Source organism: Saccostrea cucullata, unplaced genomic scaffold (genome assembly GCF_032062105.1).
Source record: "Saccostrea cucullata isolate Sc308-1 unplaced genomic scaffold, CSIRO_AGI_Scuc_v1 ctg87, whole genome shotgun sequence".
In the NCBI taxonomy this organism is placed as follows: domain Eukaryota; kingdom Metazoa; phylum Mollusca; class Bivalvia; order Ostreida; family Ostreidae; genus Saccostrea; species Saccostrea cuccullata.
In genome coordinates this window covers 19,582-30,885 of record NW_026932818.1, presented here as the reverse complement: position 1 = coordinate 30,885, position 11,304 = coordinate 19,582, and the positions used below count along the sequence as shown (strand labels likewise).

The window sequence follows — 11,304 nt, the reverse complement described above, 5'->3', positions numbered from 1 at the left end:
ATTCTCTTGAAATCTTTCAAAGTGGGTAACAATTGAAATAAAAATTCCTACAAATTATTTACTAGACTTAAAACTGCAAACACGACAACCCATGTTAGCACTAAACTTCCAGAAAATTAACATCATATTGTCTTAAATAGTCAAAGAATATTTTACTGAGGGTTCTTTCTACCTCATTTAACAACACCGCAGACTGTTAGGCAATTATGACTAAAGCATCATTTCAATTAGGATGTTCAACAATGATGTAAAATAAGGCCATTCCAAGTTTGTTTTCTCCATTTAGTGTCCACTTATCATTTAAAAACCAACCTAGTAAGTTATTTTAATATCTCATAAAAAGAGCTATTCTTTTAGCAAAATCAAAGTATTAATTACTTAAAATACATGTATAATTGACAAATTGTTGAAAAATATTTAGAAAAATTGTCAAAGTTAAAAAAAAATTTGACCAGAATAATTAATTTCAGAACTCCTGACCCCCTCCCCCTGATATGGGTTGTCAAAGATCAAGTTTCATGGGACACTAAACACAGAAAAAACTTGTAATGGCCTAACTTTAGCACACACACTATGGCAGATATACTACTTTTGTCACCGTTTCAGACATACAATGAACACAATGGTGTGGTACTGAAGTGGCAGTCTCCATAATCACCGCGAGCGGCCATGCCTTGAGGACCGGGACGTAGCTACTGCTTTACTGGCATCAACCTCCCATGGAAGAGAAAAATCTCTGTAAAAGAAAAATATACATCATATTTCATTACATTTGATACAATTTTTTTTAAACAAGGTCCTTTAACTTTAGATTAAAATTTCTTTAACCCCCCCCCCCAACCTTCAAAGGAAATTAAATTCTGACAGTGCCCTTTCTTAATGATAAATATGTATATATCATTATAACAGTAACTTTATCCGAAGGGTCGTATCACGTTGAATTGACAGGGGTGGATCATGAGATCAAACTCGATGCTTCACGTCTCGTTTGATCTGATAATCAATGGGAAACGATCAATGGGCAACGAGACGTGATACGACTCTTCGGATCTAGTTACTGATAAAATGATAAATTTATTATATACCCCCATACTAATCCATTAAACAAAGCATAATAACAAGGGACTTTTAACACACAAGAAAAATAATGTCATATTTCTGCGTACTACGTCATCAGTTTCAGAGAGTGGTGATATGGATTCAGAAAACCACAGTTGGTGATCCGGAAAGTCGGATCATGACGTCACGTGATAGCATAAAATCAACAGCAAAACTGAGCGATACGCATTAGGTATATAATAAATGGATTTATAAGGGTCTTTTAAAAGGATTCCACACTCAAACAAAATTGGTTATTATAATCAGGCATATTTGGAATCTTCAGTATTCATCAACAGGCTTCAAAAACAACAAAAGTCTCTGTAAAAGAAATGGGTAATATACTTACGCAGATTTTAAATTTGGCAAAGCATGTCCAAAGGCCATCACAGGTATCTTGTTACATACTTCTATATGAGTAACTGCAAAATAAAAAAACCCACACACATTACAGCACTTAATACAAAACTATAGTTTACCATGAAGCCATGGATCATTCTCATTTCTCTCTACTGAAGTACATGTACATATGATTCTTCCAGTATTTAATAATTTGTCTCTGAACAAAAATATCCTCAAATTCTTACAAAAAAAAAAAATCACTTCCATCTTTCAGTGCCAATATTGCACAAGGATTACCATGCAAAGTTCACATTTTAAAAAAAATGACAGCCTCTATGTAAATACAGTTTAACTTGATATAAATTTTGAAAACACAATTGTCTGTCCCTATTAGGACAATATTATAGATCATAAATATAAAAAAAAAATCATTTTGTGCCTGAATCATTTCCGTGACTTGATAATTTTCTTTTCATTGAAGGATTTTTGTGAGCAAATCCATTTTTATTGACAATCAATGAAATGATGGGACCCAAAAAAGAGATACAACTTGATATGCTTTCATTTGAAAAGTAATGGATTGCTAACAAAAATTAAGGGAACTGCTGATTGAAAATTGATGAAATTTGTCATTAAGGTCTTTACTTACTGTCTTCCAGTGTAGGGTAAAAGGTTTCTACATGCTGATCCTCTCCTTTTTTCAGGTTCTCTGCAGTTCTCTCTTTTTCTTTTAATTTTTCATAAATTTTCTGCTCTCTTATCCTCTGCATATCCCACCTTTTTAAATAGAAAAATTATGTATAATATTACATGGCAGAAAGTTTCAATCCTGTTTTGTAGACAACTGGTATTACAGGTAAATATATAAATGATTGACTGCTATTTAAATGGGTGAAAATAAAAAGTTAAACATACCTTTTTCTTCGTTTTTCCTCCACTTCTAATTTCTGGTGCCTCTTTACAAATACCTCATCTTCTAAATTCTGTAAAGGTGACATTTAATGATGATGAAAAATGATAATAATTTTTAGATCTACTTTGTTTTGATATCATCATAAACTGTATATCACTTTTTATTCCTGAGAACTTTATTCTATTCTTGCATATAAAAGTATTCCTTACAATTTTATAGAGGAAAACCAACAATTAGTGAAAGTTATGTCTTGTTAATAAAGAGTTAATGTCTATCTTGTGAAAATAAGGTGTCACGAAAATTTAGTGATGATGTTTTTTTTTGTTGTTTTTTTTTTTGCCAATTTTTTGTCAACTAATTGGGATCCAATTTCATTGAAACTTTGTACAGTTAAGTAGATAAGCTTTTGCTTTGATTGTTAGAATCTTTTCAAGGTCCAAATATTTTTCAGAACCATTTACAGTAAAATTTGTCTAATCCGGACTCTGAGTACTCCGGATTTTTGTCCATTCCGTCTATAAATTTTAGTCCCATGCACTTCTTTAACAAATTCATCAGAAAAAATTCTGTGTAGTCCGGATACTGTATTCCGAACGGCTATACTGGTCCCAACTGCTCATAATTAACGGTAATCATTCCCTCTAATCCGGCCACACCTGAGTTACTTCAAAGCAATTAACACCTCTCGTGGTGGATGTGATAATCCGTGTTAACATACAGCTGTAATTAGCATGATTAGTGTCCTAAGACGAACTCAATGAAATGCGGCGGTGAACAGCCCACTTGAAAATAATATCATTTGAATAAATTAATTTTAAAAAATTGTTTTAACTCCTTTTAACGCATTATAACATTATCACAAAAGATATATGTACGCGAGATACAAATCAATCTATCAATCGGGTCCAAATATTTTTCATAACACTGTGGGGGAAGACGTAATTTTTTTTTACATAAAAATTAAAAGTTCAATCCAATAATTAGCACATCGTAAATAATTGTGCATTGCTGTTTATACATTAAATGTGATCTTTGACAAGTGAAACCCGGACCGCTGGATATATTAGGTGTGCCTGTAGATTGACGTAACATTTCACCCAACTTTCAAACTTCACAAATAAATAAGGAAATTTTTATACAATAAGTCATGTGAGACTATTTTATAATTTCTAGACTCTAAAATATTGATTGATTTCATCATTTAATTATATTTATCATATGTATATTATGTAACTTGTTAATAAATAACGAAATTTTCATTGGTTTTTCAATCCGAACCGGCCAAATTTTATGGAACCGGCGGTAGCCGGTTTGGACAAATTATACTGTACTTATTAATGAGTAAGGTGAAGGGGTGCATGGATTATTTATTGAGTGGTGGAAGAAAACTTTTAAAAATTTTCTAAATCTGGAACAGCTCTCATTCTAAGAAAGATAACTCTAACAACTGACCTCTGTTCCTTCTAGCACCCACAGGCTTGGATATTTACGAGGTCTCCAGCTCGGTAATTTCACTGTAAACAGAATAGCAACATTTAACAAAGGAATTCTGTATATATCAACAGTCTGAAATTATATATACTTGAATCAGTATAACTTAAACTGTATAACTTATACATTGATACAGAAATCAAAATACATGTAGGTAACTTCATATTTATTTATTTAAGTCAGTTGAATTAAATTGAAGCACACACTTAAGATAACATAATTTTATTGGGATATATCCTTCAAATACTTCAATTCTGTATCATGATTATCCATATAATTACTACACATATTGCACAACTTACAAACACAGATTACCGTATATACTCGCCTATAAGTCGGTTTTTTGGGAGTTAAATTTTAGCCCAAAAGTCTATGTCCGACTTATAGGCGAGTCATAAAAGGATTGGCATTTTTCTGGTCGGCGAAACGTAGTATTCTATAAACATGGTTATCGTTGAATAAAGTCTGGATATATCATATCATTAGGTTTTATGTATTCTAAGATTAAACGTAAAGTATAAGTATTTATATACATATATCTAATACTTTTTTTTTATCTTAAGAATGCATTATTTCTTTTTTTATGATTTAAAGTAAAATATCAACTAAATTTTTAAAAATAATGATTGAAATCAGGTTAAAAACATTAGAACATTTATTAGAAATTGTCATCTGATTCTGACAAAAAGTTGGTCCGACTTATAGGCGGGTCAATGGCAAATCCTCGCAAAATAACCGAAAAAAATACAACCGACTTATAGGCGGACCGACTTATAGGCGAGTATATACGGTATGTTTTTTTTCATTGTTTTTTTTTTTAAAACATTGCTTTTTTTTTCCCTCTTTGCATCAAGCTAAAAACAAAAGTATAATGTAAAGAAACATTCTCCTTTATCACATGGTCATTAATTTAAATAATTAGGCCAAACAAAAAAATATCTTTGTTTACTGTTACATGCTGAAATAAAATAGGGTCGGTAGGTAGGAATTTTTTTTTATTTTATTGAATTTTTTTTTATACACAAATTCACATGAATTGGTTAAATTAAAAAACAGTTTTACCATTGTATGGTGCCTTACTTCTGTTTGGCTTGAAATATGGGTGGTTTCTTGCCAACTGCCTTACAACTCAGGAGTGTGCAATTAAAAAAAATCAAGTACTAGCCCACAGACTTGTAACAGCAATAAAGTTACTAGCCCGAAGATAAAAGTGAGCAGTCCAAATATAGGGGCAAAAAATTGTAAAAACAAATATTGTAAAAAGTTCATTGTTAAGGAAGTCAGGGTCCTAAGCCATCCCTTTTAAAGTTGAAGGTTAAAAATTTTAAGAAATTATATCTTTTTTTTCTGAACATATTGTACTAGCAGTGGAGCTTATCTAAAATGAAGCAAAATCATTTTATTTTTATTTCAAACCATTAAATACAATTGATATATATTAAAGTTTAACTTCATAACACTTAGCTTTTAGTTGATTGGGGGACCGTAAATAATGGAAAGAGATATCTGCATGTAGTTACCATTAACAGAGGAATGGAGGAAATTCGGATTAGGAAAAAATGATCGTTTTTTTTAAGTAAATAAGTCAGGTAGTACTTCAAAATGGATAAGGTTTAAGTAATTCAAGAACAGTTGGAGCATGCTGCCTGGACTTTTTTTCATTAGTTGGAAATTAAATAGCAAAACAATGAGTGAAAATACCGTTTGTATTTCTCATGTATTATATGCATAATTTTAATTTTTCTACCCCAAAAACGGTAGCACTGGGCAAAAGGTGATGCTAGTTGCACAACCCTGCAACTGCAAGGCAATGGTAAGCAAATTGCAACAAACGCGTTGGTGTAGAAATCGAACTCGTTGGTTTTGTTTTTGTACTTTCAAATTCGATTTAAAAGATGAATGTAAAAGTTAAACTGACCGGCCAGTAACTTCCGGATTTTTACGACGAAAAAAAGTTTGGGTCGGCGATTAAAATTAGGGTCGGTCGGGTAACCGTAAACAAACATATTTTTTTGTTACGCCTTACTACAAGGTATCAACTATACGATGTATGCCATTAATTTATACCTTCTAAATGGGTGTCTTCTTTCTGAACAATATCCTTCCTAAAGCTTAAATCTTCATCCAGGGGCTCATAATGAGACACATAGTAAGGTTCATTGGTTCTTAAGACATTGTCTCCTTTCTGATCTTTCAGCACAGGTAACAGCTTCTTTTTATATGGTGAGCTATTGTCTGGTGTCACTGTCCACGATTTCTGTCTTGGTGTGGGTAGGAGCACTGCCTCCTGTATCTGGGTGGTCTTTTGACGTGTAGTTTGGGTGGGAGAGGCTGCACTAGCTTCATGTAATGCCCTTCTCTTCAGTTTGGGGTAAGGCTTGGATGATGTGCTTGGCGTGTCATTTTCATCCATGGCCAACCTTTTCGAAATGTTCTCGGCTTCAACGTTGCTTTTTCTGAAAACCAAAAATTGAAACAAAATTTTAACAATTTATTTGGTTTAAGATCAAGTCGAATAGCAAGAAAAGCTGGTGCAAATCAGTAACTGTTTATAAGAGTTATCTTTCTTCCTACGTCTGTTGTTTAGAAGAGTTATCTTTCTTACTCTGTCAAATAATAAGTTTTGACATATTCCCTTTGTAAGTTGAAAAACGTTTTCTGATTGGACAACATATATAGTTTTCCTAAACAGACATGTGTCTCACATGTTGACAAGTAAACAAAAACTGCTCAGGTATAGAAATTTCATATTATTAATATTCTGTCTTGGCAGGTAAAGACAATTTCACAGCTGTCTGCACCCATTGTATAAATTGCAAAATTACAGATAACTAAATAAATTAAAAAACACTTTCACTTTCATTTTCAAAACTTCCTGTTTATACATGCATGCCAAGTCTGAATAGGATAACCATTAACCATCTCCCTTTGCCAGACTCTTCAATAAATGCAAAACATTTTGTGCAAAAGTGATGGATCTGCTTTCTCTGCCTTTTAACATATATGTTTCAAATATATTTTAAGAGGCCCACCTTTTAAGCCCCCTCTCAGCAGGGGTGGGGTTTTCTGTGTCAGTCTTGTTCCTGTTGGCTGGACTTCTAGGAGAGGTTCCCATGACAAAATCTGAGTCTTCTTTCTGTTTCAGCAAGGCCATCCTCCTCTCCATTCTCTCTAGGCGACATTTCAACTAAAAATAGATCACAAAGATGGTGTACAAAGTTTCTGTTACAGAAATTGAGAAAATCAGATTTAGATTTCAAATACTTTCCTAATTATTTTCATTCAAGTTGAAACATTTTTGTTATAATCTATAATGGAGTTTATCATTTGTCGGTACTATAAAATTTTTAATGAGACATTGATCCTTTGACTTCTTTTTTAACAAATCATATATTTCCTACAGGCCTCATCCAAGTCCCTCATTCGATATTACACAGCCTATATTTAGAAAGGGGGTATTTTACTGCTAAGACACCAAATAGCACGACGGTAAATAAACATCTTTGTTGTATTTATTTACAGTGTACTTCACGCACCTGTCGAATTTTCATAGATAAATCGTCAAATATATATCTGCCTTAACATGTTAAACACAACTTCGCTCTGACACTCGTTTTGATTTAATCTTTATACAATATTCCGACTTTTAGCACAACAACATTCGTTTTCTTTGTGATAGGTAAAACCTCAAGCACGAGATATATCGATCATCAGCTAGGACAACGGCCACATAATACGGTACACGACAGCACACGTTATATTCCGCCATGAAATATGTAGCCATTATGGCGTAAAATACAGTGGGCCTATTGCATCAATTATCAAACATTCTTACGCATTCAAAATTGCTAATTTTTCTATTGGAAGTAAAAATCAATTATCAAATGTCATTTCTCAATCAATTTCTAACCAAACAATTTATGCAAGATGCGCAAATTTAAGTCTTAATTTCGATTTTGGACTCGTCTGCCATCTTGGAAAAACTTACCCCGTTATTACTATTCAACGCTGGGCGTTTACAAGATCTGAAGAAGTTCCTAACGGAAACCGAAAACTTATTTGGCACAAGGACATCCGTCATTTTTCTGATTCTCCCGAAGAATCCTCTACTCATACCACCAGAGGCGATAGAGTGGTGGGAATTTGAAAATAGACGCCAAACGGTTGGCTGATCCGCTTGATAACAAAGACGTGCGTGTTTCGATCACATGATCAATCACGTGATGAAAACAAAAAATAATAGTACAAAATCTGACTTTTAGGCCTAATACTTTTTACAATAAATATAACATATTTTATTTGCATTCAACTAATGTGTGCGTTTCAGCTGATATACAATATTCCGAGATATATACCACGTTTGACATAGAAAATCAAATAATGTTACGGAATAATTAGAAAAGGGGAGGTTTCAAAAGTTGAAAATAACTACTAAGATTCATTCATATTAATCCTTTTGAAAGCAAGTGTGGCACAATGTAAAAAAAATGTTTTTATAGAGACAATTAAAGCTTGGAACAACGTATAGAATGTTTTTTTTATTGAGACAAAGCTTAAAAAAAATAAATTCTTTGTTTGATTAATCAAGTTAATATATTCAAAATGTTATTTTTAAAAATTTTGAGTATACATAATAATATTAATTCTAAAAAATACTTACAATTTTTTAGTTATTATAATAAAAAAAAAAAAAAAAAAGTGGAATCCAAAATTTAAGGATTTAAATAAATACATTAATTAAATGTAATATTCAATTCAATTTAATTCGTTTATTGACCAATTAAGGGCCCTCATGGGGCAATATGTTTTACAATTATTTCAATATATCCAAAACTTATATATTTTTAAACTTTCCAAGTTCATCTGAAACACAGGTACTTGTGGACAGGACCCCCCAACCCCAGGGCTTGTTGGTCATTTTCTCATTAAAATATTGACCAATGCGAGTAAAGCATAGTCGGATAATGAACTTCACCTTTCAATATACCCAATAGCAGTATACAAAATACTGTTGATTTCGATTGCAATGGAAACAAAACTTGTCATTGATTGAATATGAAGTCACAATAGAGGCCTAAATATTCAAGATTGCGACACTTTTTGTGATCAAGCAGCCACAGGTAGGAGAGAGCTATATGTGGTCTCCATACCATGGCAGCATTGAGATGCTGAACTAATCACCATGATCACAGCTCCCTGTATATGAGATGGGGCCACAAAAGGTGACTACAATTTAACATTTAGGAATTAATATTTATTTAAAAATCTTCATACAGCAGGGTGAAATTGACTCAGGTAACCATTGTGGCCCATCGGTTTCTTGTTTTATAATCGATGCATGCACAGCTCTAAATCTGTAAATCTGAGAACTCTATACACATGTAAAATGAACCTTCACTTTCCCTGAAAATGTTGTATATCTGAAATATTTATCTAAACTGTAAAACCCTTTCTAATCTATATTCAGACAGTGGTCTTAGACCCGAACATATATATGCATCTTTGCTAGCCAAGGGTTTCCGATTCAAATCTAGAGTAGATTTTGGATCGGAAACCTAGCGAAGATGAAGTACATGTATATGTATCTTATTTAAAGATGCGTTCAAATGTGCAATTCAAAAACAATAAAACTGAAAAATGATGTGGGGATGTGCTCTGTTTTCAGGTAACTAATGCAAGTCCGATCACTTTGTGCTGCCAAAACAAGTACAGAATTCATTGTCATTGTACACAGAAAAACAAACCCAATGAAACAAATATGAAAAATACCGTGTTGTTTTCCGTTTTGAGGGCGCGGATCTCCTTGTCCCTCTCTGTCAACACTTCCTGCTGGTGTTGTACAAGGTCCAGATTGATCATCAGCAAGTCTTTCATGTGTGCACAGCTTTGCATGACGCACTCTGACCCATCATTGAACTTGGTTGACATGGGGCTCAGCATGCTCAGGTCCTCTTCTTCGTCGCTGGGGATTGTTATAACGTCCTGTTCCCTTGCCTTGGCCTCGCGCTCTGCCTGCCTAGCATACCTCAGACTCTCCTGGACAGCGAGGGCTAGATCTGTCTCAAAGCCTCCCGTCTCGGAGTAAGACACTTTGGCAGCGCGCCTTCTTGGGAGAGATGAACGTCCCTCGTTACGACTTCTTGAGTCGGTAGAACTGTCAGGTCTAGATTTACCTCCAGTCATCCTTTACTGGTGCTTATGTCTTTTCTTTATCGAGTAAAATACTACGCTTTGTTTTGTTTTTGTTTACCGGAAAATGGAGCAGAGTCCTTTGTTACCTCCTTCGAAAAAGAGTTCATTCATTGTAACCGGTGTCAAATTGATTCGTTCACCGTTGATGTTGCACCTATTTAAATGTGTACAAAACACTGTATATAACTGAATTATAAAAAAAGTTACATAATATTTTTTTCAGATGTATCGTTTTTTGAAAGTTCCCCCTTTTATTTGGACAGAAAAGAAATGAAGAAAAAAAGGCCCATGGGTCGATATGGTCACCTGACAAGAAACTTCTGAGTCACTTCACAAAGTTTTTCAACAACTTTTATCCCTCATAATCGAAAATTCAGGGTTTTATAGTTTTTGCCATGCCTGTCTGTCTATCTGAATTGTCTACAAAACTTTAACATTTCCCCATTTACTCAATTTAACTGGGTGGGGCTAATTGGCTTTCATAATATTTCACAGGAGATCAAGACCTTTCTTTGGGTACCACCAAATTTGACCTTTTAACCTTGGAGTTTAATCACTTTTACAAAAAATAACAAATTTGAACCTTGCCCATATGATCAAGGTAAAAGTTTGTTTTGCTGTTTTGGGAATAATTACTTTTGAACACTTGGTGCTAAGGCTTTCATGCTTCACGTTGGTATGGACTATGTACAAATATTTTTGACCTCCTGACCTTGACCTAAGAGTTTGACCCACTTTGTAAAAAAAACTTACTTTTGCCATTACTTTTTGAACACTTAGTTTAGTAAGGACTTTCAATTATTTCACAGGTGATGAGAAATTCTTCTTGATACCAATAATTTTGATCTTGAATGTTGACTTGCATTTGAGAAACTTTAATTTTGTAATAAGCTGCCATATGGGGGCATCAGTGTTTCACAAACACTCTGTTCAATTTATTACCATGATTAATTTTCTAGCAATCACAACATGCACAAGGCTATATTATGCCGTACTTAAAAATTTATACATGTATAGCAATTGATTTTCAGCAGAAAGTTACAATTTTTATGACCATGTAATTATTAATATTCAGGTGGGAGGGGGGTTATATAGTTTTTGCCCTGTCTATCCTTCTGTCTAGCTCTTTTAAAAACTGTATGTATGTCCAAAATACTTCAATACTTCTAACTTTTAATGGAGTAGAGACTTTTAAAATATATCTAACATGTGTATTCCTTGTAAAAAGACATTTCTTTGGGAATGAAATTATTTCAACTCTTGACCTT

At 33.3% G+C, this 11,304-nt stretch overlaps 1 protein-coding gene across 1 annotated transcript; it reads right to left on the bottom strand.

Moving 5' to 3' along the window:
* Window positions 1-504: 504 nt before the first annotated feature.
* Window positions 505-10,105, bottom strand: LOC134236262 (male-specific lethal 1 homolog). Its single transcript, XM_062718444.1, has 8 exons — window positions 9,614-10,105; window positions 6,877-7,031; window positions 5,912-6,300; window positions 3,806-3,867; window positions 2,356-2,423; window positions 2,090-2,217; window positions 1,448-1,520; window positions 505-736 (listed from the first exon to the last, which is right to left on the bottom strand). Exons 1-8 carry the CDS (start codon window positions 10,025-10,027, stop codon window positions 655-657), a joined length of 1,371 nt encoding a protein of 456 aa, XP_062574428.1. The 5' UTR covers window positions 10,028-10,105; the 3' UTR covers window positions 505-654.
* Window positions 10,106-11,304: the final 1,199 nt, after the last annotated feature.